The following is a 27,917-nucleotide window of genomic DNA, read 5'->3' on the forward strand; positions in this document are numbered from 1 at the left end:
TATTTTGAATTTAATTTAAAAAGGTCCACCACTTGTGTCTATAAATGCTTATGGCGTACAAATGGTTAAGATAGAGTCTGACCTGAAAAAAATAAAAAATAGTGGAATCCATAATATTCCTAGTTCTGTGTATTTGAGGTTCTTTACAGAAAGAGGAAACTTTTTTACTTAGTTATCTTGAAATTGCAGTCACAACCTCCTTGAAATACTTTTAGAAGATATTTTTAAATTCTTTTGCATGAAGGTCTCAGGTTGGACAAAAGCCACATAGTAGTAACCACCTGTATAGTGACCATATATTATAGGCCTTACTATCAAAACATTATTTTTTTCCTTCTAGGTTCTTCAACAGAACTTTGAAAAATCAGCAGAAAGCAAAAATGTACCATCAGAACAAGGACCCACTACTAGTAAAGGTAAGAAATCTAAATAAGTATTCAATTTTAAGATTATTTAATGTGCTATTTATATGCTTAAAAATTGAAAAGAAAAAAATATATTCTTAGCTAATGTAAGTTTGAAGGTATTTTGGGCCTAATGTATGCCCCTTTTCTCCCCCTAATAATGTAGAAAACATTAGGGCTTTGTTTTCTGCCAACAGTTGTTAAAGAAAAGATGACATACCTAAATACACAGAAAAAAATCTATAAGGAAGACAACTTTAGATAGAAATGTGGGGGATTAAAAAACAACACCTGTTCCTGGGCTTAACTCCTGCAATTCCTGGGAAATCAGATGGATTTTAGGAATCTAATATTTAAAACAACCCCAATTAAATTTGAAAACTGTTAAGGAAAATTTATAGTTGCCTTTCTTTTGTTCTTAAATGTCTTAAATGCTCTGACTCATACATACTGCCTTTATTTCGTGTAGTAATAAAATTTAACAGCTGTTACATTACACTAATGCAGAGATTTTTCTTTATGACAGATGACCAGGATAGTGCTCCTATGAAACCATGTTACCTCAATATCTTGGAAAATGAGCAACCTCTAAGTAGTACTGTCCAAAAGGACTCGCTTACTACCACTGATTCATCTAAACAGCCTAGCGCTTTGCCTTTACCTTTAACTGAAATTGAAACCTTGGTGCCTAGAGTCAAAGAAGTTAAATCTGCTCCGGAAACTCCTGACAGTTCTCTGGCTGGAAGTCCTGATACTGAATCTCCAGTGTTAGTAAATGACTATGTATGTATCCACTTACCTTTCTAAATATTTCTGCATTTCATTTCTGTGCATATTTCTTTATTTTCAGGTTAACATTTTCAGCATGTAAACACAACCTTTATGTTTAGGTTTAGAAACTGTCAATATCTTTATTTCTTATTCAAACTTATTTTAAACTTGAACAGAAGGGTGATTAAGGTGACTATCTCAATACCTAAAAGCTATTCTCTTTATAATTTTGAGAGCTGAAGAGATGAATTTAAGGTGGCGAGCTGAAGGGAGTTCATTTTTCAGTTCAGATCTGATAGGATAATGATATTTGGGTCAGCATTACTCTCTTATACTGCTCATACATGACTTTTCAACTGTTTACAGCATTTCATAAATTTTGATAAACCTGAAAGTTTACATTTGGAATGGGAAATAAAACAATTTGACAGCAATAGTCTTTTAAAAAATATATATTTTTATTGATTTCAGAGAGGAAGGGAGAGGGAGGGAGGGAGGGAGGAGGGAGATAGAGAGAGAGAAACATCAGTGATGAGAGAGAATCATTGATTGGCTGTTTCCTACACTCCCCCTCCCCCCATTGGTGATTGAGCCCCACAATCAGGGCATGTGCCCTGGCCGGAAATCACACCGTGATCTCCTGGATCACAGGTTGATGCTCAAACACCGGGCCACAGCAGCTGGGCAGCAAAAGAGTCTTTATGCCTATACACTGAATGACAGAAAACAATGCTAGGAAATATGCTACCAAATCAGGACCTTTGTATTAATTTAATTTTACAGCAAACAGGTTTATTTTTTGGATTCTTGGGTTGTGTATATTTTATATACTTTGTTTTATCAGCAAAAATGAAGGGATTTATAACAATGTACTCTTAAGTCTAAAGAATGTGTTTCCTGTATTTTTAAAATTTACATCAATTTTCTTCCTAAAGATAGATTTACAATTATGTTTTTATAATTTCTCAAAAAGGGGGCTTAAAATGTTTCAAAAAACATTAGAAGAAAAAGTAATTCTCAACTCTGTTTTATTTTCTTCATTAACAGTAAAATTATGCACCCAAAACTCTTAAAGTTACATGTTAGATTTATTCCTATTACCATTTGATGAGTTGCTGAATGAAGTACTGCATGAAATTAACTTGAAATTAGATTATAAAGCAGTGGTTCTCAACCTGTGGGTCGCGAACAATGAAAATACATCCTGCATATCAGATATTTACATTATGATTCATAACAGTAGCAAAATTACAGTTATGAAGTAGCAACGAAAATAATTTTATGGTTGGGGGTCACCACAACATGAGGAACTGTATTAAAGGGTCGCAGCATTAGGAAGGTTGAGAACCACTGTAAGGGTCTTTCTTGAATTTGAGGCAAGGACACTACTGAAGGTTTTTGCATAAGAAAGTGAAATGTTTATAGTCATGGTTTTTGAAGAAGAATTTGATGGCTATATAAAATATGTTGTCATGGGAGCAATGTTAGGAGTCTCCATTATCATATAAATACAAAATAGAAGCTAAATGGGAGATGGGTGAGAAATGGTTCAAGAAAAAGAAAAACCTACAGTTTCCACTTGGGTAATGGTAGGATAAGAATACTATTAAAACTTGAGAGAACTAAGAGAATTCAAGTTCCAGTGTGAGCTGGTCACAGATATGAGTACTAAATTCCTGCCTCATTTTTCTGGTTGAGCTTCCACAGATTGATATTGAAAGTCTGTAAATGTTTACTTAGATTCTGCTGGATACAGCTCTGATGTATTCTGTAAACATATCAAGGACCAAGCGTTTTTCTTCTGATTATTTTAGCCAATTATTTCCTCCTATAGCCCGTAGAAACTGGCTCTTTGTTTTATAAAATGAAAACAAAAACACAAAGTCTGTTCCCTACCTGAAAGTGTGCAACTCTTCCTGTGAACTCTAGGTTTCTGTTTCATTATAGAGTTTAATTATATTAGAAAACCAAAGATGATAGAATTTTGTCTCTTGGCATGGGTGACTTTGGTTTTAAATACAGAGATGAAGTGTATTGCCTTCGTTAAATGCTAATTTGTTTATATTACAGGAAGCAGAATCTGGTAATATAAGTCAAAAATCTGATGAAGATGACTTTGTGAAAGTTGAAGATTTACCACTCAAACTGACAATATATTCAGAGGTATGTGGCTCTCTTTAATTAAACTTATCTTTTATAACAAATATTAAGATGAAAATGATTTTGGGTTTTTTTTCATCATTCCAAAGGCAGATCTAAGGAAGAAAATGGTAGAAGAAGAACAGGAAAACCATTTATCTGGTGAAATATGTGAAATGCAGAGTGAAGAATTAGCTGGGAATTCTCAGACACTAAAGGAACCTGGTATGAGTTATTAGTTTTAACCATATCATATTGAAAATTTACTCAGTCTTACACCATCATTCATAAATGGAAAGTGGGTATTTAGACCTACCTCTCCTTTCAATGTTCATATTGGGGGTTTTTGGTTTTCTGTTTGTTGCCTTTGTTATTTTTAATATACATTTTCTAGTTTCATCAGCTTTGGTCATTACCCAATTACTCCTTCCTTCTTCCTTTTTCCTTCTGTTCAGTTTTCATCATTTCTTACATTATTAAGGTTATTAAAGTAAACACACTTATTTTTATTTTTGTTGTTAATCCTCACTTGAGGATGTTTTTCCATTGATTTTTAGAGAGAGTGACAGGGATGGGGAGAGACACACAGAGAGAGAAACATCTTTGTGAGAGAGACACATTGATCAGTTGCCTCTTGCACAGGCCCGGGCCAGGGATCAAGCCTGCAACTGAGGTATGTGCCCTTGACCGGAATTGAACCCGGGACCCTTCAGTCCGTAGGTCGACAAAATCTTCTCTATTTTCCTGAAGCTGGTTCTATATAAACATGATTCATCGCAGAGCCAAGTGATAGTCCCAGATTTCCTTTATAGTCTAATAGCACAACCTCTGGGCCATTCAAAGGAGCAGTTCTTGCATCAAGGTCCAAAGATTTTTGTTGTTGTCTATCAATTTATCATTAATTAAAATCATGTAAGATTTTTGTTTTAGAAATGGGGTGAAGGGCAGACCAAATATCAAACTTTCAGTTAATTTCCCAGTCTTCAGCCTAGTTGCCATTTCAACTGGTACCTATCTCATAGTGTGTCCAGGCCGCGGCTTCTTCCACTCTCACTGAACCTCCGTTTCAGCGTCTGGGAACTTGATGGTGTCTTCTGTCCTCTGTTCTCTCAGAACCACTCTTCCTTTGTTGGTTTGGATTTATTCATTTTTACACTCCCCCCACCTACCTCACCTACCCCACCCGACCCATCGCTGAGAGAGAGAGAGGAAGTATCTGCTCAGAAGTCTGTCATCTTAAAACAGAAACCCTCATCTATTCTTTTAAAACTCTTACTGTGTGTTATCAGGGAATTATCGTAGCAAAGTAAATTAGTATTTCCTTGGTAATAACTTTATATTAAAAGTGAAAATTTTAATGGAAGACAAAAATATTAAAGTAAATTCTAGTAAGTAAAATTTTGATTCAAGTAATTTATAAGGCCTTATTATTTTGTTTTTCAGAAACAGTGGGGGCCCAAAGCACATGAGATGTCTTCAGAGGCTCATCTGACTCTCTCTTTACATAGTCAATGCATATATGAAAATGGTTCTAAATAAACATCTGTTTTGAGCTGTATAAAAATGTATATTAGTTTGACACTGCATTTTTGATAGGTGTGCTAATTTCTGCCCATGGCAGTTAACATAAGAAACTAACTTCTGAACAGATTCAAGCCTTGATACACTGTGGGGTTTTCTCTTTCTCTTTCCTTTTTTCCCCCCCATTGTGATGTTTGGTAATGTTGAATTTAAAATGTAGTTTTAAATAAAGTTTGAACTTACCTGTAAAGTATCTTTTTTGGAAATTATGTTGAATTCCATATAGCAAGATACTGCTCTATATAATTAGGCTGTCAAAGAGGTAGTGGTCGAGAGTTAGAGAAATACACTATTATAAAGTCTAGCCATTATGGCAGGCTTCCAAGTAATGCCAGTGTTACTGCTTTTGGGTCTAATGTTCGTATCTTATTCCTGTGCAAGATAGGACAGGTTATAAAGGTTTCTGGGATATCTGTGAAGTTATCGTAGAATATATATTAATACTCTATTCAAATTGGATAAGTTTAGAACACATGTCCTTAGTACTGATTAGATAATTTCCAGAATTTTATTCCTATCTATGTTGTCTCCATCTGAAAAGAAATATGTTTTATATAATTAGAGCACATTTCTGCACAGACAGTTACATTATAGTTAATTTTAAATGAAAAACCGAGCTCTTCCAAGTGTGGATTAATAGAAATAAATTCATGTATCAGAACATTAAGGTTATGTATGCCTTTGGATGAACTATTGAGATGATAGTTTAAGACCAAAGCATAGCAGTTGCTTCTGTGAGTAGTGAGGGAGATAAGTATTGAGTAATGAAAATCTATATGACTTCATTACTAAGTCAGCCAGCTTTTAAAAGATGGTTTACCTTAGATCCCAAACTTGCCATATACCTAGTAAGGCTCCACAGAACCAGTGAACAGTTATTTATTCCAGGTATCTTTTAAATTTGTTAAAAAATGACAAATACCCTATAAAAATTGGTTGGTATTCCTTTAAAATTCTTACCTCCCTGATACCTCAGTGTAAAGCTGCAATGTCCAATCAGGGAGTATTAAACGAACATTTTCCTATGAGGACATTTACTGTGTTGCTACTTAATTTAGAATTGTGTGAGACATATATCTCCTACTTGAGTAAAATCTATTCAGAAGACTGTCATTCCAGAATCAGGAATTCATATCCAGTTGGCTTGGCTTCAGGGAAATTGAAACAATAAATTAAATTTTATGTATACTCCAATTCTGTGTTTGTTTTTTAGGTTGTATAGGAGGGGAAAACTTCATTTTCGTACTCAAGCCAAGCCTCACATATTGACTCTCTCTCCCTCTGTATGCATGTTAAGGGTGGATATAATGGAAGAGTTGTACTCGTATCTTAGTTGTTACTGTAGTACCTATGAACCTTATCAGACTTGTTTGACTTACGTTATAGCTGCTGTAATCATTTTAGTAGGTAATTAAGTTTTAAAATACCTAGAGCTTGAGAGCAAATAACTAGTTTCATATGTTTTTCTCTAGTAGCTGTTGCTAAAGAGTTAGGTATTTAATATTCCTGTCTGTCTTAATTTATAAGTTAAAAATTTGGTTAGAAATAAAAGAGGGAGAAAAGGTCAAAATGAGAGAGAACCCTACACAGGTTGGGATAATGCTTGTCAGCAGACTGTGCAGGTACTCTTTGTATTTTGTAACATTCACTTTGGGTAAATGCTTTTTCACTGTTAATAAATGTATATCCTGCATATGAGCCTGAATTGCATTTTCATTTAAATTGACATATTTATGCTTAGAATTTATTCCAGAATCGGGGCTTGACAATTAGATGTAAAAAGAAATCAAAACATGAAAAATAATGACATATCAACTAGCCAGAGAGACGATTTATTAAACTTGAGACCATTTTTCTTACAGTGCAGGTATGCTCTACTATTTCTTACTATCTATCTTATGTGGAAAACATTTTTGTATGTATGTAAACTTTAAATGGCATATTTCCGGCTTGTTGCTAACTTTAATATAAACAGGCCATTCTTGATCTGTTAACAAAATAATTGGTTCTGGATTTCACTTATTTCACTGTAAAAATGTGGTTGCCTTGTCACCTATCCTGGAAGAGGCAGTGTTTCTTGAACTTGCTGTACAACTCTAATTGTTACTTTAGCATTTACATGTCTGGTTCTTTCCTCATATTCCTGGTGCTTCTGATTAAGGAATGGGAGAATCCTATGCCTACAAATGACTTTGATTCAGATACAAGAAGAGTTTTAATTACCAATTCATTTCATCTGCCCAGACTCAGAAATATCCATAAACGAACCGTTGAGCCCTAGCTAGTTTGGCTCAGTGGATAGAGCCGACACCTGTGGACTGAAGGGTCCCGGGTTTGATTTTGGTCAAGGGCACATGCCCGGGTTGCAGGATCAATCCCCAGTAGTGGGTGTGCAGGAGGCAGTTAATCAATGATTCTCTCATCATTGATGTTTCTCTCCCTCTCCCCCCCTCTTTCTGAAATCAATAAAAATATATTTTAAAAAAAAGAACCTTTGGGCCAGCAATTTACAGAAAACTGGTTATTTTGAAAAGTTGTAAAGTTTCAGTACAACAGAGTTCTCATATAATAATCTTTTTTAAAAAAATCATTATTGTTGAAAGTATTACAGATGTCCCCTTTTTCCCCCCATCGACCTCCTTCAGCCCACCCCCACCCTCACCACCCCACTCTGCATCCATGGTAATATTCTTGCATTAAGAATTGCTATGTGTAGTTAGTTATCCCTGATATTTAGGTCTATCAAATCACATGTGATTAACTTAAAATAAATAATAGTTGTAAATATTGTTATATTGCTAAAAATCCTCACCTTTAATGAACTATATCTCCCAGAGTATAGCAGCCTGTTTAAGGCCATCCTATTGATCAAATGACATCATGAAAGAATTTTTAAAAATATTTTTTATAATTGATGTTGAGAGAGAAAGGGAGAAGGAAGCATCAATCAGCCACAACCCTGGCATGTGCCTTACTGGGAACTGAACTGGCAATCTTTCAGTGCAAGGGACAACACCCAACCGAGCCACACCGGCCAGGGCAACATCATAGACTTTTAAAATATAAAGTGCTATGCAATTCACATTAGTGATATTTAACATTTGTGTTAAACCTCTCTTTTAGTGAGACTGTGGACAATTAAAGAGTTCTTCCATCTCCATTGCTCCTTCACCTGTTGGATATTCAGTATTTTCCTAGAAGGGGAATATGGGTTAGTCTGTCCAATGTTCATGTAAATGTTTTGATGACAAGTGCTACACAAATGTAAGGCATCACATATGTATCCATGTTTGAGGAAAGAAAGGCACAGGAAGGAGGGGATCTACTAGAACCCACACTTGGTTCTATATATACTTTGCTTAACAAACGTTCTTTTCTAATATGTCCTGGCTCTGAACACTTTTTGTAATTTCCCCCTCTTTACGTAAGGATGTGAGGTCTAAAGATAAAGAGCCTTCGTTCTAGTGGATCTTAGTGTAGAGTTTTCCCAGTGTCACCATTCTAGTTATCTTCCATTTCATTCTCCTCTTTCCATTCTCTCTCTTACTGTCCCTCCCAACCCCCAATGTTTAAGACATGGATAAATGAAGTTCAGTTAAGCTACAAATTAGTATTTCAGATAACTTTTTGGATTTTATAATTTTCAGTTTCACTTTGGATTATATCACATATGATTGCCCCTTGCTTTTTCTCCTTACCCAAAACTAGGTGGAGAAATTATAGGCCCTGGTTTGGATGCAACCAGTCCAGGATTATTATCCAGCATTTCTAAAATTACAGTTGGACCATTGTCAACCTATTTGTAAACATCTCCTCCTAATCATCTTTTTATGTTCTAGATGTATACCTATTTATGCATAAGCATATATAAAGTATTATATAAATAGGCCTGCCTATACTATATATCATGAAGTAAACAACTCTACTTCAAATTTTAATATCAGTTACTAGAGACCCGGTGCACAAAAATCGTGCACTTGGGGGGTGGGGAGAGTCCCTCAGCCAGGCCTGCGCCCTCTCGCAGTCTGGGAGCCCTCAGGGGATGTCCGACTGATGGCTTAGGCCCCGCTTCCTTAGCGCTGCCGTGGAGGTGGGAGAGGCTCCTGCCACTGCCTCTTTGCTCGCCAGCTGTGAGCCTGGCTTCTGGCTGAGCGGCGCTCCCCCTGTGGGAGTGCACTGACCACCAGGGGGCAGCTCCTGCATTGAGCGTATCCCCCTGAACATCAGTGTGCGTCATAGCGACAGGTTGTTCTGCTGTTCAGTTGATTTGCATACTAGCCTCTTATTATATAGGACTAGAGGCCGGGTGCACGAAATTTGTGCACTGGGGTGGGGAGAGTCCCTTAGCCCGGCCTGTGCCCTCTTGCAGTCTGGGAGCCCTCGGGGGATGTCCAACTGATGGCTAAGCTGGCAGTTGGACATCCTTAGCACTGCCCCAGAGGTGGCAGAGGCTCCTACCACCACTGCTGCGCTCACCAGCCGTGAGCCCGGCACGGCTACTGGCTGAGCAGAGCTCCCCGTGTAGGAGTGCCCTGACCACCAGGGGGCAGCTCCTGCATTGAGCGTATGGCCCCTACTGGTCAGTGCACGTCATAGTGACCAGTCGTTCCACCATTCAGTTGATTTGCATATTAGCCTTTTATTATATAGGATTAGAGGTCCGATGCACGAAATTCGTGCAGGGGGCTCAGCCCTCGCAGCTGCGGCAGCTTGCCTCAGCCCTCGCAGCACCAACTTCATCTGGAAGGACATTTGGAAGGTTGTTCGGCTGTCCGATCTAATTAGCATATTACGTTTTTATTATTATAGATTACCTTCATACGCTTTAATTTAGTCCTGAGGAATCAGTTTGAAACAATTAGCATCCCATTTTATTGTGTGTATCAAAGGCTACTTGAGAAAAATAAAAGTTTACCTCACATCATTTTTATAAGAGGGACAAAATTCCAAGTAAAGTTTTTTACATTAATTGAATCCTATTTTAACACAAATTCTCTTATAATTCTTATTGCTTTAGTAAGATAATACTGGCATCACTGTAATTTTGAGGTAACAAACCCAAGAACACCTCCATTCCGGGAGGAAAAGCTGCCTTTGAACATCTGCACACTGAGCTGGTAACAGTGGGAAAAGAAGTGGCAAGGATTGTCGTGTAACACTGTAACCAGTCATAAGCTGAATAACCCACTTGCACAATTCTTGTCATTTAGACACACTCAGTAGCTTTGATTTCTCCATAATAGCCCCCACCCTCAAACCAGCGCGTAGTTGTACCCTCAGCACACAAGGCTGCTGACAATGCTTTATTGGACGTCATGAATACAACTGACATGGAAATGAAGTGGATACAGTCATGCCCAACTGGCATGCAGTTCACAGTTAATTGTGAGAGTTTGAAAAGTTAACAAGTGCAATTAGCATTTTTCATAAATATATTGATTTCTGAAAAACATTTTTAGTAACTACTTAGTTTAAAAAAATACATATTGATCAAAAGGAAAAACTCAAAATCTATTAAGTGGATAATCCCTAGGAAGGTTAAAAAATGGGTTCATATCCCATTTTCCACAAGTCTGACCTGTTTATCTACTATTAATTCACAGAACCTGGGCCTCAGTTTTTAAAGCTAACGTCCTGGGGTTTCTGGGAGGTAGGGTCATTATGAAAAAGGAAACACCTCCATTCTGTGTATAAAAGACTATGTTGCATACTGATTGCTTCATGACCCCTAAAAAGTACTTCTATTTAGAGTCAAAGGCCCAGGTATTGCCCATTAAGAAATACACAGTTGAATGTATTTCTCCCTTCAAAGTTAGTGAAATAACATTGCTGTCACACACAGGAGACAGTGGTATACTGTATTAACTTTAGTAGCAATTAGTATCAGGAGGAAAAGACTGCTATACAGGAAAATACACAAATCTATAGATAAAAGTGGAAAACAATTTGCTGTAGCTATTACGCAGATGTGCTGATTCAGCGCCCACTATAGATAAAAGTGTAAAACAATTTGCTGTAGCTATTACGCAGATGTGCTGATTTCAGCGCCCATAAGACTCCTGCTTTATTCTATAGAAGTGGGTCCCATGATAGTTTAACTGCCCATCCCCAAATGTTAAAGTGAAATGAAACTCAACAAATTCTAAATGATTGCTGTACTTAAATTATCTGTAAATAAGAACAGTCAACTGTTGCGGCACAAATAGCCTGTGAATTGTAAACATACAAAGACACGGACAAGCTCATGCCTGAAAGAGAAGCTGCCCTGAGTCTTAGTTCTTGGTCAGAGATCCGATGGCTGCACTCGTGGGCCACCTGTGAGCTCCCCCCTTGACGTCACAGTGCACTCTGTAGGCCAGGTGTGTGCTCACCAGCCGATACAAGGGTCTGGGCAATCCCGAAGGTACGTTTCAAATTGACCTTTGGTAACGTCCATCAAGGTTGTGAATACAGTCAGCTGAAAAAAAAAAGTTATTTTTATTTTAAGGATGTTTTCAATTCTAAGATGTCCTGATTCACATTAGCATTTCTTATGGAACTGCTTTATGAAGTTAATATTAAATAATGAATATATAATATTACATATAAGTAAGTATATAAAACAAATGTTATATAATATAAAGTCTAAACTGACTTCAACAGACTATTATTCCAGGTTGTGAATATGATAGGCTTGGGAGAGAAGCAAGGTCTCTTCCTGGGCAGCACGCTGCTTCACCAGCAAGGCTGTAAGACTAGCCTTCAGCCTCCAGAGCCTAATGGTGTACTGTGGAGTCCGAACAGTTGTGCTTTAGCTGTCCTTATCCTTAAACCATAAACAGTGGGGGACACTATGCAGGCATGTAGATTAAAGGCATACACACAGGAGGCACACGGGATCTGTAAATAACCACTGTGAGCTCTCATGATGATGGCATGGGCCAAACAAGAAGTATGGCAGGGTCAGTGGGCTTAAGGAAGGCTTCCTGCATGAGCCAGGTTCGGATTGAATGCTACAGGCAGAGGTGATGGAGGCAGGCTGATTTTAGGGAGGGTTAGGGGGAAGGACCAAAGAGGAGGACAAATGGGAAAAACAGGGTGTGTATATCCAGAATACACAAGGGGGACTTATTAGTACACTGGGTGACTAGGAAACTGCATTTTTAGCTATAGTGTGGGGAAAAGATAAAAGGATGTAATGAAGTTTAAGAGACCCTAATCCACCAAGACACAAAGCTCTGCCTCAGAATGGACTCTGGTCAGGTTTTAGGCTAGTTGTAGTGTACAGCATAAGATTCTGGTGGACAGGGAGAAGCCAAGGCTAAAACGCTACACTTAATTCAATGCCATGTAAGCAAAACTAGAAACAATACTCTGACCAAGCTGACATCCAAGCCACATGATCCGTTTCTTTGCCCCGTCCCAACAGTTACTACTTTAGTCACACAAAAACATTTTTAAAAGTCGGACTTAAGCTGAACATGCCTTGTGATTCTAGCTCTGACTTCTCCAATGATAACAGGGAAAGATAAAACAGGACCAAATTCTTTCCCTAAAAGCAAATATATGTATATATTTTAAATACCTTGTTGAGGACAGGTTTTGTTGACAGGATATCATAGATAGTTGGTAATGAGATATTCTGAAACATAAAAATAGGTTGTTCAGTACATTAAATACAGACGTCAACAGCCTTATGCACACAAATGGGTAATTAGAAACCAAGACATTGTCAATCAACCTCCCCAGCCCCTAAATGAATTTCCTTTGGGGTCACTGTTAGAAACACAGGTAACAGTTCTCATGTTTCACTTTTTCTGACTTTTCCTCCCCTTTTAATTCTTGTCTATCATTCACTTCACTAAGTGGTTTCTAGAATTAGAAAGGGAAGTACAGCAAAATTTTGCTCTTTAAATTAAAAACAAAAACTCGGTGGGGACTATCCATTGATAACAGATAACACGAGGCTTATAAACTCCATAAAGGCCCAATAACAATGCCAGAACTGATACAATCTTAATGAGGCCATTTCTTTCTATATCTGACACTGTGAATGCTCTTTACCTCCTGGGTTGTCTGGTTTAGACACGTCTTGGTAGCTGATCTGCGATCATCGAGGAAGAGGGGACGTTTCCAACGGTCATAGTTAGTTTCTACGACATACCATCTATCCTGCTTGAGGTCGAGTCTAGATACGAAAAGAGATTCCTCTCAGGCCCATGCCTTAAACCTAAACATATGTCAGTCTGTGCTTTAGCTTCTACTTTGCTTTAACAATGTACTTACTCGTAAACATCCAAAGATTTCTTTCTTTCTCGTGTAATCACACAGCCCTCCCCCGACTTGTTGCCTCCCAGGATAAAGTATGCTGGGGCCAGTATCTTCGTTTTGATCAATATATTCTTGGCTTCTTCATAACTACATAAACACATGTTGTAGAAAAGAAACATTCTTAGTTGACTTGGAATGGAAGTTTTTTAACTACAGAAACGAAGCGAAAACAAATATCTGAGGAGCATATTTTAAAAAGGATGGTGAGCAATGGCTCAGGGAGGAACAATCTCTGACTCCCATGTGGTGAAACGCAGATCTGAAATGTCCCCTCTAGGCTGAAGGACAAACACAACAGTCTCAAGAGATAATCTTCCACCCTTATTGTCTATGCCTTTCACTCAACAATAGAACAAGAGGAAGTAGTATTACGATATATATAGGACTTAGGGAATAGAGAGTAAACCTTGGAAATTAGGGCTATTAATCAAGGAAGAGGATCTTCAAAGAAGATTACTAAATCTTATTCCCTGGAAAGCATTAAAAATAGAATTGATGCCCCTTTATTCTAGGTCATTTAGATGTAGTGCTGGCTAAAGGCAGTTTTGCTATTATAAGATTTCTGCACCAGCACAGAATATAACTTCTAGGTCAGTGATGGCGAACCTATGACACGCGTGTCAGAGGTGACACACGAACTCATTTTTTTGGTTGATTTTTCTTTGTTAAATGGCATTTAAATATATAAAATAAATATAAAAAATAGAAGTCTTTGTTTTACTATGGTTGCAAATATCAAAAAATTTCTATATGTGACACGGCACCAGAGTTAAGTTAGGGTTTTTCAAAATGCTGACACGCCAAGCTCAAAAGGTTCGCCATCACTGTTCTAGGTTAACAGGTATTATGACTTAAAGGGACATTTTATTATATAACTAGAGGCCCAGTGCATGAAATTTGTGCATGGAGTGGGGGGAAGGGTCCCTCTCAGCCCAGTGCACACCCTCTCACAATCCGGGACTGTTGACCCCTAACTGCTCACTGCCTGCCTGATGGCCCCTAACCACTCTGCCTCCCTGATCGCCCCTAACCGCTCGCTGGGGGGGCGGCTGGCTGGGGTGAGGAGCTGTGGTTGTTCTGGTCTCTGGTTGTACTGTGTGGTCGCTGGGCTTTTATTATACAGAATTTTTATTTTGGGTATAGGTCCCTTCATAGTGGCACTATCTCCAGAACTTTTTAAACAAATAATTTCCTTACATTAAACACTCACTCCACACACACAAATGAAGAATTCCATATGAGATTCACCTACAAAATTCTGAAATGATTCTTCAATTGAAGATAAACCTGGGAAATATTTTTCTATTTTAATATGAATAATTTAAAATAAACAATATACTGAAAGAATCATACACCATGTCAACTGGGACATATTTAAGGCCATAGATGATGAGCCCACAGCTAACTTATTCAATGGTGAAAAGCTGAATGAATTCTTTTCCTCCAGGAACAAGACAAAGATGCCCATTTTATTCTATACTAGAGGCCCAATGCACAAAATTTGTGCAAGAGTAGGCCTTCTTTCCCCCGGCTGCTGGCACCGGCTTCCCTCTGGTACTCGGGACCCAGGCTTCCCTCCAGACACCGGCAGGCACCTGGAACCTGGGACCTGGGCTTCCCTCGCAGCCCCAGCTTCATCTGGAAGGATGTCTGGAAGGACGTCTGGTCTAACTAGCATATTATGCTTTTGTTATTATAGATAACTAGAGGCCCGGTGCACAAAAATTTGTGCACTCGGGGAGGGGGGAGTCCCTCAGCCCGGCCTGTGCCCTCTCGCAGTCTGGGACCTTTCGGGGGATGTCCACCTGCTGGCTTAGGCCCGCTCCCCAGAGGAACGGGCCTAAGCTGGCAGTCAGACATCCTCTGGAAGCCCGGGAGCCCTCGGGGGATGTCCACTTGCCATCAGGGAGCAGGCCTAAGCTGCAGTCAGACATCCTTAGTGCTGCTGAGGAGGTGGGAAAGGCTCCCGCCACCACTGCTGTGCTGGCAGCCATCAGCCTGGCTTGTGGCTGAGCAGAGCTACCCCCTGTGGGAGCGCACTGACCACCAGGGGGCATCTCCTGCATTGAGCGTCTGCCCTCTGGTGTTCAGTGTTTGTCATAGTGACCAGTCATTCCCAGTGGTTCTGCTGTTAGGGTCAATTTGCATATTACCCTTTTATATAGGATAGAGGCCTGGTGCACGGGTGGGAGCCAGCTGGTTCGCCCTGAAGGGTGTACTGGATCAGGGTGGGGTCCTGCTGGGGTACCTGGTCAGCCTGGGTGAGGGGCTGAGGGCCGTTTTCAGGCTGGTCCAGCCCCCCAGTGGGGACCCTCACCCCATGGAAGTGTGGCCAGCCTGGGTGAGGGGCTGAGGGCCGTTTTCAGGCTGGTCCAGCCCCCCAGTGGGGACCCTCACCCCATGGAAGTGTGGCCAGCCTGGGTGAGGGGCTGAGGGCCGTTTTCAGGCTGGTCCAGCCCCCCAGTGGGGACCCTCACCCCATGGAAGTGTGGCCAGCCTGGGTGAGGGGCTGAGGGCCGTTTTCAGGCTGGTCCAGCCCCCCAGTGGGGACCCTCACCCCATGGAAGTGTGGCCAGCCTGGGTGAGGGGCTGAGGGCCGTTTTCAGGCTGGTCCAGCCCCCCAGTGGGGACCCTCACCCCATGGAAGTGTGGCCAGCCTGGGTGAGGGGCTGAGGGCTATTTTCAGGCTGGTCACACCCCTTTCAGGGTGTGGGTCCCCACTGGGGTGCCTGGGTGAGGGGCTGATGGCCGTTTTCAGGCTAGCCACGCCCGGGGGTTGGAAGCAGGTATCTGGGATTTATTTAACTTCTATAATTGAAACTTTGTAGCCCTGGTCCTGCTCGAAGCCTGGGTTACCCCTGGCAACCGAGGCTCTCAGCCTCTCCTTGAGCAGAGGCCACAGTGGCTGGAAGCAGGTATCTGGGATTTATTTATCTTCTATAATTGAAACTTTGTAGCCTTGAGCGGAGTTCAGGGCCGGTCAGGGCAGGCGGGAAGCTTGGCTTCCTCCATCGCCGGGGCAACCCAAGCCTCCTCCTTGCTCCAGCTCCGTGGCCGCCGCCATCTTTGTGACGGAGTGACAGAGTAATGGTTAATTTGCATATTACTCTTTTATTAGATAGGATGTTGGCAGTACTAGTCAAAGCAATTAAGAAAAAGAAAAGGTATCCAAATCAGAAAGGTATGCTATTTGTTTAGGTATTATATATAGAAAAAAACTAAAGACTACACTAAAGAAACCTGTTAGAACTAATAAATTCAGTAAAGTTGCAGGGTAAAAACGTACAAAAATCAGTAGCTACGCACTAACAATGAACTACCCAAAAGAGAAATTAAGAAAATAATCCCATTTACAATTATATAAAAAAGAATAAAATACCAAGGAATAAATTTAACCCAGGAGGTGAAAGACCAGTACACTGAAAACTGTAAGACATTGATGAAAGAAATGGAAGACATAAATAAATGGAAAGATACTCCCTGCTCATGGATTGGGAAATTAATATTGTTAAAATTCTATACTACCCAAAGCAATCTACAGATTCAATCCCTATCAAAATTCTAATGGCATTTTTCACAGAAGAAAATATCCTAAAATTACATGGAGTCACTAAAAAACCCTGAATAGCAAATGCAATATTGAGAAAGAACAAAGTTGGAGACATCCCACTTCCTGATTTCAAATTATATGACAAATCTATAGTAATCAAAACAGCATGGTATTGGCATAAACAGACATATAGCTCAATGGAAGACAATAGAGAGTCCCCAAACAAATCCATGTGTATACAGTCAATTAATTTACAACAAAGGAGTCAAGAATACCCAATGGGGAAAGGACAGTCTCTTCAATAAATGACTTTGGGAAAACTGGACAGCCACATGCAAAAGAATAAAAACAGACCACTATCTCACACCATACACAAAAATCAACTCAAAATGAAGTGAAGACTTGAACATAAGACCTGAAACCATAAAACTAGAAGAAAATATAAGTGGTAAGTTCTTTGACAATGCTATTGGCTATGATTTTTTGGACTTGACACCAAAATCAAAAGCAACAAAAGCAAAAATAAACAAGTGAGACTTTAGCTAATATCAAACTAAAAAGCTTCTGCACAGCAAAGAAAACAACAAAATGAAAAGGAAACCTACTGAATGGGAGGAAATATTTGCAAAGCATGTATCTGATAAGGGTTACCATCCACAATACATAAAGAACTTATGCAACTCAATAGCAAAAAATAAACCACACCAAAAAAACAAACAATCCTATTAAAAAATGGGCAGAGGTTCTTACTAGACATTTTTCCAAAGAAGATATACAGGTGGCCACCAGGTCCATGAAAAGATGCTTGCCCTAGCTGGTTTGGCTCAATGGATAGAGTGTCGGCCTGCGGACTCAAGGGTCCCGGGTTTGATTCCAGTCAAGGGCATGTACCTTGGTTGCAGGCACATCCCCAATAGGGAGTGTGCAGGAGGCAGCTGATCGATGTTTCTCTCTCATCGATGTTTCTGACTCTCTATCCATCTCCCTTCCTCTCTGTAAAAAATCAATAAAATATATATTTTTAAAAAAAGATGCTTAACATCAGTAATCAGGGAAATGCAAATCAAACCACAATGAGATACCACCTCACAACTGTTAGAATCACTTTTCTCAAATGACCTGAAATAACAAGTGATGGTGAGGATGTGGAGAAAAGGGACCCTGTGCACTGTTGGTGGGAATGTAAATTGGTGCAGCCACTATGGAAAACAGTATCCAAAAAAAATTATGCACCCCCATGTTCACTGAAGCATCTACACCAGTGGTTGGCAAACTCATTAGTCAACAGAGCCAAATATCAACAGTACGATTGAAATTTCTTTTGAGAGCCAAATTTTTTAAACGTAAACTATATAGGTAGGTACATTGTTATTAACTTAATTAGGGTACTCCTAAGGCTTAGGAAGAGCCACACTCAAGGGGCCAAAGAGCCGCATGTGGCTCGAGAGCCGCAGTTTGCAGCAAGCCTGAAAACGGCCCTCAGCCCCTCACCCAGACTGGCCAGGCACCCCAGCAGGACCCCCTCCACCCTGAAGGGGCTGTGGCCAGCTTGCAAACAACCATCAGCCCCTCACCCAGGTTGGCCACACCCTCATGGGGTGAGGGTCCCCACTGGGGGGCTTAGCAAGCCTGAAAACGGCCCTCAGCCCCTCACCCAGACTGGCCAGGCACCGCAGCAGGACCCCCCCACCCCGAAGGGGCAGTGGCCAGCCTGCAAACAGCCCTCAGCCCCTCACCCAGGATGGCCAGGCACCCCAGTGGGGACCCCCACACTGAAGGGGCTGTGGCCAGCCTGCAAACAGCCATCAGCCCCTCACCCAGACTGCCCAGGCACTCCTATGTAATAACAGGGTAATATGCAAATTGACCCTAACAGCAGAACCACTGGGAATGACTGGTCACTATGACACACACTGACCACCAGGGGGCAGATGCTCAATGCAGGAGATGCCCCCTGGTGGTCAGTGCACTCCCACACAGGGAGCTCTGCTCAGCTACAAGCCAGGCTGACGGCTGCCAGTATAGCGGTGGTGGTGGGAGCCTCTCCCGCCTCCTCAGCAGTGCTAAAGATGTCCGACTGCAGGTTAGGCCTGCTCCCCCCTGGCAAGTGGACATCCCCCGAGGGTTCCCTGGCTGCCAGAGGGATGTTTGACTGTCAGCTTAGGTCCAATCCCCCGGGGAGCGGGCCTAAGCCAGCAGGTGGACATCCCCCTAGGGATCCCAGACTGCAAGAGGGCACAGGCCGGGCTGAGGGACACCCCCCTTGCCGAGTGCACAAATTTTTGTGCACCGGGCCTCTAGTTATTTGTAATAGCCAAAACATGGAAACGTAACAGGTGTCCATATGCGGAGAAATGGGTAAAGAAAATGTGGAATACTATTCGGCCAAAGAAAAAAGATCTTGCCATTTCTGACAGGGATGGATCTTGAGGGCATTATGCTAAGTGAAACCAATCAGACAGTGAAAGACAAGTACCATATGAGCTCACTTATATGTGGAGTATGAACACAAAAAAATGTATAGGTACAGAGAACAGATTAGTGGTTGCCAGAGGCAGTTGAGTGATGGGGAGGGAGGGAGGTTGAAATGGGTAGAGGGGGTCAAAAGGTAAAAATGTTGAGTTATACAATAAGTCCTGGGGTTGTAAGGTACAGCATGGTTACTACAGTTAATAACACTGGATTGAATATTCTAAAGTTGCTAAAAGTAAACCTTAAAGCTCTCATAAGGAAAAAAGTTTGTAACTATGAATGGTGATGGATGTTACACTTATTGTGATCATTTTGCAATATATACAAATATCAAAACATTTTGTATACCTTAAACTAACGTTACACTTTAATTATATCAATAAAAATAATCCTATCTAATAAAAGAGAAACATCGTAATTAGCGTACGACCGCTACCCTTCCTCAACCCCCTGATGGGCCCTGCTCTGTGCGTGACAGGGGGGAGCTCCCCAACCCCCTGATGGGCCCTGCTTTGTGTGTGACAGGGTACAGAGCCCCAACCCCCCTGATGGGCCCTGCTCTGTGCATGACAGGGGGCAGCGCCCCAACCCCCTGATCGGCCCTGCTCTGTGTGTGACAGGGTACGGAGCCCCAACCCCCCTGATGGGCCCTGCTCTGTGCATGACAGGGGGCAGCACCGCAACTTCCCTATTGACCTTGCCTTGAGTGTGACAGGGGGCGGTGCCCCAACCCCCCAATCGGCTGTACCCCGAGCGTGACTAGAGGTGGCATCGCAACCTCCCGATCCCCCCTACTCTGTGCATGACTGGGGGCAGCGCCCCAACTCCCCAGTCGGCCTTGCTCTGAGCCCGACCAGGGGCTGCACCTAGGGATTGGGCCTGCCCTCTGCCACCCGGGAGTAGGCCTAAGCCAGCAGGTCATTATCTCCTGAGGGGTCCCAGACTGTGAGAGGGCACAGGCCGGGCTGAGGGACCCTCCCCTCCCCCCCGAGTACACAAATTTTTGTGCGTCCTATATAATAAAAGAGAAACATGTAAATTGACCTTCCCTCCACTATGCTCACCAGCCAATCAGGAGTGAGTATGCAAATTAAGCCAACAAAGATGGTGGGTTAATCTGTATACAAAGGCGCCAGGTGGAGAGTAGAGCAGGAGAGCCAGTGGAGAGTGGAGCAACTTGGGGAACTTGGCTCCCCAAGCCACCAGATGGAGAGCAGAGAGGGAGAGCTGGCGGTTTGAATTACTTGGCAGAGTAGGAGGCTGTGGGACGGAGACAGAGCAGGAAGGGAAAACCAAGAGCATGGGGATCACCAGGAATTCTGGGAATAGTAGTTCTGGTGGCAGCCCCAGGACCGGAAGCAGAAGCCCAGAGCGCAGGGAGCACCAGGAGTGCTGGGAATCGTAGTTCTGGTGGCAGACGGATCTCCTAGACACTAGAGCAGCAGTTCTCAACCTGTAGGTCGTGACCCCTTTGGTGGCCAAACGACCCTTTCACAGGGGTTGCCTAAGACCATCCTGCATATCAGATATTTACATTACGATTCATAACAGTAGCAACATTACAGTTATGAAGTAGCAACAAAAATAATTTTACGGTTGGGTCACAACATGAGGAACTGTATTTAAAGGGCCAGAAGGTTGAGAACCACTGCACTAGAGCAAAGTGAGCCTGGAGCAAGTTACTGTTGCAGTGGGGGATGGAGGGAAAGCAAAGGTGAGAGACATAAGTAAAATCAGAGTGTCTAGGAAAAATTAAAGGGAAGATATCCTAAAACTTCCAGGAAATCTCTACCAATGAAGCAAAGAAAAAAAAATGCCTCTATTATTCTGTGAGCAACAAACCAAACTGAGTTGGGTCTCAGACAATTCGCTCATAGGATTGCAAAGACAGACAGAAACTCCCATGCACCGGGCCTCTAGTTTTAAAATAAAATACTAAATATGATAATAAAGCAAATGGATTACCTTGTACTATTTTCCAGAACTGCTCTAGTGAGAAACCCAATCCACATAGCATCTTTCTTTCCCAAAATCCATTCTAAGACACCTGGAAGAGATCACACACAGTGTCATGGGAGCTGGAAGAGGTGAGAGTGTTCACCAGAATGCACAGTCCAGCCCTCCTCTGAAAACATCTATGAAATTTCCATTTCATTAACAGCTGTCTACTCACCCATAAAACCGCCATTTGTGCTGAAACGCTCATTTAGTGTAAGGCTAAAGAGTCCCTGAGGAGAAGACAAGGGAGTGAAGTCAGACACTTGGACCATCCTGTTTCAGGCCCTCTCACTGCACTGTACATGGTATATCGAGACCTGGACTGGGTAACGGGGAATTCAAAGATAATAATCGTGGTAATACCACCTTGTATAAACAGCTTTTCTGGAAGTTCAAAGGATTTTCACACCTCGTGGACGAGACAAGTAGGTGGGATGGTACTGGCCTCACTTTTCTAACTAACTGCAGGGCAGAGAATTAATGCCTGAGGTGCCGAGGGGCAGACCCAGGACCAGATTCCAGATTGCTGTTCCCAGCCCTCGACATCCAGCCACATGCTTTTCCGCAGAACGGGCTGGGAAACCTTCATTCCTTTCCACCCTTCTCTGCCGTGGAGCTCATACCTATATGAAGGTGACAGGAAGTACAAAGGGACGCACAGGGGCTTCATATTCTTTTTAGGTCCTCATTTCCTTAGACTCCACCCTTCTCAGAGAGTAAAAGCAGGACACAGAGCTACCTGTACAATTACGTAACGGTAGATTCCTTACTGGTTTGAATCCTGTTAACATGCCCACATAGCCAGCAAAGCTTGCAGCCTTGAAGACAGTTTTATTATTTCTTTGGAAGTCCAAATTCACTGTTAAAGGTTTTAGCTCTTCAGTTACGGTCCAGGTATTATTATTCATATTCCACCTATAAAAGACAAATTTAGTGACATTTAAGAACAATGATGATAATGATGAATATGATGATGATGGCCAGGCATTATACTAGGTACTTTACCTATCTAATCCTTAACAATCAATCCTAACGAGTACTTTGTATCACGGGGGAGGGGGTTGGGGGGCTGGGTGAAAAAGGTAAGGGAGTAAGAAAACTAATCCTCATAGGCACAGACAACAGCATGGAGATTACCAGATGTGGCTGGATGTCGAGGGGGTGGGGAGAGGTAGAAGGTGGTAAAGGGGGGATAAAGGGTGATGGAAGGAGACTTGACTTGGGGTAGTGAACACACGATACAATATACAGATGATGTGTTATAGAACTGTACAACTGAAACCTATATAATTTTATTAACCAATCCCTCCCCAATAAATTCAATAAAAAAAGAACAATATGGGTGATTTTATCCTCCATTCTTCACATGACAAAAGCGAGGCTCAGAGAAGTTAAGGCTTCTCCCAACATATAAGTCTATAAATAACAAACTCCAGATTCAAATTTAGGTGTCTAATTATAAAGCCCTGTTATTTTTTCCCCCAGAAAAAGCAAGAAGTCATAAAATAGAATGCTATTCTTCCTTTGAAGCAATATACTAGACATGCATCTGGGCCTTCAAGCACACTGCTAAGTTTTGTTCACTAGGTGCAACTCAGTTATGCACTTGCCAATAACTGAGCAGAGTGTACCATCTTCTCTCAAAACTCAGGAGTCCTCTCGTCACTTCTGGCCACACTTTGAGGGTGACCTGGGACTTTTCACCATTGTAATAAACCTATTCTTCTCAAGGACTGATACCATTTTCTTTACGTACCCAAGAAATATTCCAAAATCCATGTTCCGCCCATGTACTAAATGACCTAATTGAAAGAAAGCAAGAGAGACATGTAGGAGCAGTTATGATAGTACGATTGATCTTAAAGCTGGACACTGAATTTTGGTTAAATGACAGTCACAGCTATTCAAACCAACAATAAGAATTAGCCACGTCCTGGCACCATAAGCCAAACTGTTGTCCCTGTCACATCAGCCAGATCCCCCCATAATCCCTGCGAAAACAGGGTTTCAGGTAAGATAAGAATATGGGGAAAGGATCAATGGTTATTCTTTGCTCCACTATGACAGGGTCCTACCCGAACATGGCTATTTTAGCCTCCCCTAACGTGACCTGCAAACATGCTTCAGGCATTGCCACCAATACCTGGGCCCCTCAAAGAACAGGTAAAAAATAAGAGTGAATCGGGGCAAATCACGCTGTGCCCTGTACTCTGAGGATCTGCTAGAAAAACATGGGAAAGTGAAGGGGGCTACCTGGGGCCCCTTGGCTGAGAAATGATGGGAGAAGACTGGTCCTGGGCTTCAAGGGAAGGCTGGGTCATTACGGCATTACGCACAGGGTAATGACGCACCCTGTGGGTACTTATATCAAATCACGAAGGTGGGTACGAGTAGACTATGGGCACAGTCCCGAGACACTTCTTCCCAGTGTTTCGTGGGCCTGAATTAAACATCAATGGGCATTACAATGATCTTAAAGTAAGGATTGTTTTCAACCCACTTTTAAAACTTTACCAAGATCCATACACTGTATGCAACATACACAGAATCTGCATGGCAAGCCTAGATTTCATACGTTCTAATTCCACTTATTTGGAAGTTTCTTCTTTGACCCTGTGCTTGGCAGTGCTCACCCTTCCTCAGCATACTTACCTTTCTTGTCCTCTGCTATGATTGAGGTACAAATGGTAAAAAATTCATAGAAAACATTGAATGAAATAATCTCTCCTATGAGAAAAGATAGGACATTTTTTGGTTAACATACAGAACCATGACATTATTAGAAAATTCTTCTTTAAGAAAGGGTTGGACTGTCATCACCGTGTGAGCTTTTGCTTTGGCATGTCCATCAAAAGACACGTACAAGAATGTTCATAACTGTTTATTCTTAACATCCAGAATCTGGAAACAAGCCAAATATCCTATTCATACAATAAGTATAAGCAACCAAACACAATAGTGCATATTGTTTGGTTCTATTTATAAGCAGTTCAAGAGGCAAAACTAATCGAGTTTGAAGTCAGAACAGCCGTCACCTGGGGACGAGGTATTGTCTGTTGTCTATGAAGAGGTATGATGGAGCATTCTAGGTGGCTGGAATTTTCTGTATGTTGATCTGAGTTGCAATTACGTGCATGTAAGTATTTTAAAAATTCTATTGAACTGTATACTTAAGATCTGTGCGCTTTACTGTATGTGTATCATACCTCAATAGAAAACATTTTCAGTGCTTTATTACATTTTTTAAGAGCTGAGAAATGAACTTTACCAAAAGGTATGCCAGTAACATCTGCAATCCCCTTCATTTCCTCCACATAAGGGCCAGGAAAGTTGCCAAGTAGACCAGGCTGAAAACCAAACAAATTAACAATCATTCGACCTAAAGGGCTGCTTTGAGTTTTGGTTCTTTTACATATAATTTGTTCTAGATGCTGCTGCCACAATAGGTGATCTTATTTTTAAAGGCACTTTTACACCGTGTATTTCTAAAAGATCTATGTCATACTCACCGTAACGCCTGCTTTGAGACCTGTGAGCTCATCTGTTCTCAGGCACTGTGCAGAAACCTGTGATTCTCTGACTGTTTCTATTCCACCCTCTTCTCCAGAGAGCTGAGGACCTGGGATAGTTCCACTTGCTGACCTTATATGGCCCACCACACAGGAACCTCACAAGAAGCACTCCCTATCTCTCTACGCAAACTCACCCTGTAGCCAACGGCATTAAACCCTCATTTCTAGTTCCTTCCCCCACACAGCAAACATCTGTATTCTAGTCACTCATGAAAACTTCTATCACAGTTAATATCTGATCTTGGCCTAAGACGCTTTATGCAAACTCAATGGTGGGCATCATACTTTTATCCTCAACTGCACCTACTCTCCAGCAATGAGATTAAGATGTAAGCTCACACAGCCTCTTGTTAATAAGATAATGAGTTTAAAATGTACAAGTTTCGCTGTAGCTGGTTTGGCTCAGTGGATACAGCATTGACCTGCAGACTGAAGGGTCCCAGGTTCAATTCCAGTCAAGGGCACATAGCCAGGTTGTAGACTTGATCCCCAGTTGGGGGGCATGCGGGAGACAGCCGATCAATGACTCTCTCATATCATTGATGTTTCTATCTCTTTCTTTCCCTCTCCCTACTTCTCTGAAATCAATAAAAACATATTTTAAAAATATAACTAACTAAATAAATAAATAAAATGTACAAGTCTCATTTTTCACCAGCTTGATATTTATATGCAATGGGACCTATGGCAATGCACAACGAATATTCCCTCCAATTTAACAAACAAAAATGCCTTATTGAACATTTATTAACCACTTCTCATATTCAGGCACTGTGCTTTACATATAGTATGTCATTTAATCCTTACAACCACCATGTACAGTGTGCATTAGCAAATTCTCCCTGGGAGAAAGCTGAAGTTCCTTAAGAAACTTGTCCAATGCCCTAACCGGTTTAGCTCAGTGGATAGAGCGTCGGCCTTCGGACTGGAAGGTCTCAAGTTCGATTCCGTTCAAGGGCATGTACCTTGGTTGCGGGCACATCCCCAGTAGGGGGTGTGCAGGAGGCAGCTGATCGATGTTTCTCTCTCATCGATGTTTCTAACTCTCTATCTCTCCCTTCCTCTCTGTAAAAAATCAATAAAATATATTTTAAAAAACAAAAACAAAAAAGAAACTTGTCCAAGGACAAGTAGCTATTACGTGACTGATCCAACCTTCAATCAAATCCAAAATTTAAAGAACGAAAACCTCAATGCTGTCAGATGGTAAAGTCTGGGCACCCTTTGCACACTGCGCCCCCTGCTGACATGCAGAGGAGGGGGACTTGTGCTGCTGCTCCTGCCCACATGTACTTCGAGGAGGTCTGGTTAGGACAACCACAGGGAGAGCCTTCCTGAAAGGCTGGGAGAGCATGCACATGAGAGAAGGCAAGTTTGCTGGTTGGCAGGAGCCAGTCTCATGGGGGTAATATGCCCAGGGTATCTGGGGGGGTGATTCTCAACCACGGGTGGCTCCCCCAACCCCAGCCCTGGGAAGATTTGGTGACATCCAGAAACAGTTTCAGTTGCCACAACTGAAGAGGTACTACTGGCATCCTTCGATGCTGCTACTGGCATCCTTCGATGCACGGACTGCCTCTCTCCCCCCTCCCCCCGAACACTCTGGTGTCCTGGGCAAAGCACTTGAGAAAAACACCAAATGTCCAATAACGAACTTGAAAGCCCAAGTGTACATTACGGGGAAGGAAACGCCATACTCCCAGATGAAATAGGTATATTTTGCCCACTGCTCTGTAAAATTGTCAAGACTTTTAAATAACACTGAAGAGCAGTTAACAGCCAAAATTGGCCATGCTATTTCATGTCCCTGCTCTGATCATACTAAGCCCTAGAATGTCCAGTCCCCGAAGTTTTGACAGTTGTCTAGAATAAAAGCAAATGTGTCCAAGCTCCTTAGAAAAGGTTGTAAAATTATGCCTTTAAATAAATACCAGAGCCTTTTCTGAACTGTGTGTTTCTAAATTTATTGTAGGAAATAATATTTCTTACCAACTTTTCATCCACTATCTTCATGAGTTTTCCACTTGGAACAAATATATTTGCTGCATCCCTCAGGTAATTCAGCATAACCTTTAGCTGAAAAATGAATGAATTCATTCATTAATAAGAAACATAAAGAAGTCTTGACATTTAAGATTAACATTGATATAATGAAAACAGATATAGAACTTTTGATTTATTTGTATGTAGCTAAATAAAATTAGGTGATACTTTGAAACTATTTTCAATTAACGAGTAAACAAAATACATCTTTAACATGACATCTGACTAACTACTTAGATGAAGGTGATGATTCAGAGAGAGGGAAACAAAGGCAAAGGCTAGGAAAGAGAGCAAGAAGTTCCAAGGGCCTGGCCGGTGTGGCTCAGAGTTTGACCTATGAACCAGGAGGTCATGGTTCAATTCCCAGTCAGGAACCTGGGTTGCTGGCCCAATCTCCAGTATGGGGCATGCAGGAAGCAGCCAATCAATGATTCTCTCTCATTATTGATGTCTCTCTCTCTCTCTCTCTCTCTCTCCCCCCCCCTTTCTCACTCTGAAATCAATAAAAATATATTTACAAAAAAAAGCTCCAATGAAACTAGATCACCAACTTATACCATACACAAAAACAAACTCAAAATGGCTAAAGGACTTAAATGTAAGACAGGAAACCATAAAAATTCTACAAGACTCGATAGGCAGCAAAATAGCAGACATATGTCATAGCAATATCTTTACAGACACAGCTCCTAGGGCAATGGAGACTAAGGAGAATATAAATAAATGGGACTACATCAAAATAAAAAGCTTCTGCACAGCAAAAGAAACCATCAACAAAACAACAAGAAAGCCCACTGCATGGGAGAACATATTTGCCAATGATATTTCCAATAAGGGTTTAATCTCCAAAATTTACAGATAAGTCATACAACTTGACAAAAGGAAGATAAACGATCCAATAAAAAAAATGGGCAAAGGATCTAAATAGACACTTTTCGGAAGGACATACAGAAAGCCCAGAGACATATGAAAACATACTCAAAGTCACTAATCATCCAAGAAATGCAAATCAAAACAACAATGAGATACCATCTCACACCTGTCAGAATGGCTATCATCAACAAATCAACAAATGAC

The 27,917-nt window shown here is 41.4% G+C and overlaps 2 protein-coding genes across 12 annotated transcripts in view; one reads left to right on the plus strand and one right to left on the minus strand.

The window, feature by feature from the left end:
- Nucleotides 1-6,593, plus strand: part of PCM1 (pericentriolar material 1) — a 91,019-nt gene extending 84,426 nt beyond the window's left edge. For 4 of the 11 annotated variants that reach the window (XM_014537928.1, XM_014537920.1, XM_014537921.1 and 1 more), the window contains 5 exons: nucleotides 341-416; nucleotides 931-1,187; nucleotides 3,246-3,338; nucleotides 3,425-3,539; nucleotides 4,758-6,593. In XM_014537928.1, the coding sequence (XP_014393414.1) occupies nucleotides 341-416; nucleotides 931-1,187; nucleotides 3,246-3,338; nucleotides 3,425-3,539; nucleotides 4,758-4,783 (567 nt within the window). In that variant the 3' untranslated portion in view covers nucleotides 4,784-6,593. Of the gene's footprint in view, nucleotides 1-340; nucleotides 417-930; nucleotides 1,188-3,245; nucleotides 3,339-3,424; nucleotides 3,540-4,336; nucleotides 4,525-4,757 lie in introns of those variants that run through there. The other 7 variants (XM_014537923.1, XM_014537925.1, XM_014537924.1 and 4 more) reach the window with 2 other exon arrangements.
- Nucleotides 6,594-10,905: 4,312 nt separating this feature from the next.
- Nucleotides 10,906-27,917, minus strand: part of ASAH1 (N-acylsphingosine amidohydrolase (acid ceramidase) 1) — a 24,893-nt gene continuing 7,881 nt past the window's right edge. Inside the window, exons 4-14 of the mRNA XM_005864102.2 lie at nucleotides 26,787-26,873; nucleotides 24,494-24,572; nucleotides 23,878-23,952; nucleotides 22,982-23,027; nucleotides 21,996-22,140; nucleotides 21,401-21,455; nucleotides 21,193-21,274; nucleotides 13,161-13,292; nucleotides 12,939-13,062; nucleotides 12,460-12,516; nucleotides 10,906-11,352 (exon numbers count right to left, since the gene is read on the minus strand). Of these exons, the coding sequence (XP_005864164.1) occupies nucleotides 11,263-11,352; nucleotides 12,460-12,516; nucleotides 12,939-13,062; nucleotides 13,161-13,292; nucleotides 21,193-21,274; nucleotides 21,401-21,455; nucleotides 21,996-22,140; nucleotides 22,982-23,027; nucleotides 23,878-23,952; nucleotides 24,494-24,572; nucleotides 26,787-26,873 (972 nt within the window). The 3' untranslated portion in view covers nucleotides 10,906-11,262. The remainder of the gene's footprint in view (nucleotides 11,353-12,459; nucleotides 12,517-12,938; nucleotides 13,063-13,160; nucleotides 13,293-21,192; nucleotides 21,275-21,400; nucleotides 21,456-21,995; nucleotides 22,141-22,981; nucleotides 23,028-23,877; nucleotides 23,953-24,493; nucleotides 24,573-26,786; nucleotides 26,874-27,917) is intronic.

The sequence above is a fragment of the Myotis brandtii genome, unplaced genomic scaffold, assembly GCF_000412655.1.
Source record: "Myotis brandtii unplaced genomic scaffold, ASM41265v1 scaffold185, whole genome shotgun sequence".
NCBI classification, from domain to species: domain Eukaryota; kingdom Metazoa; phylum Chordata; class Mammalia; order Chiroptera; family Vespertilionidae; genus Myotis; species Myotis brandtii.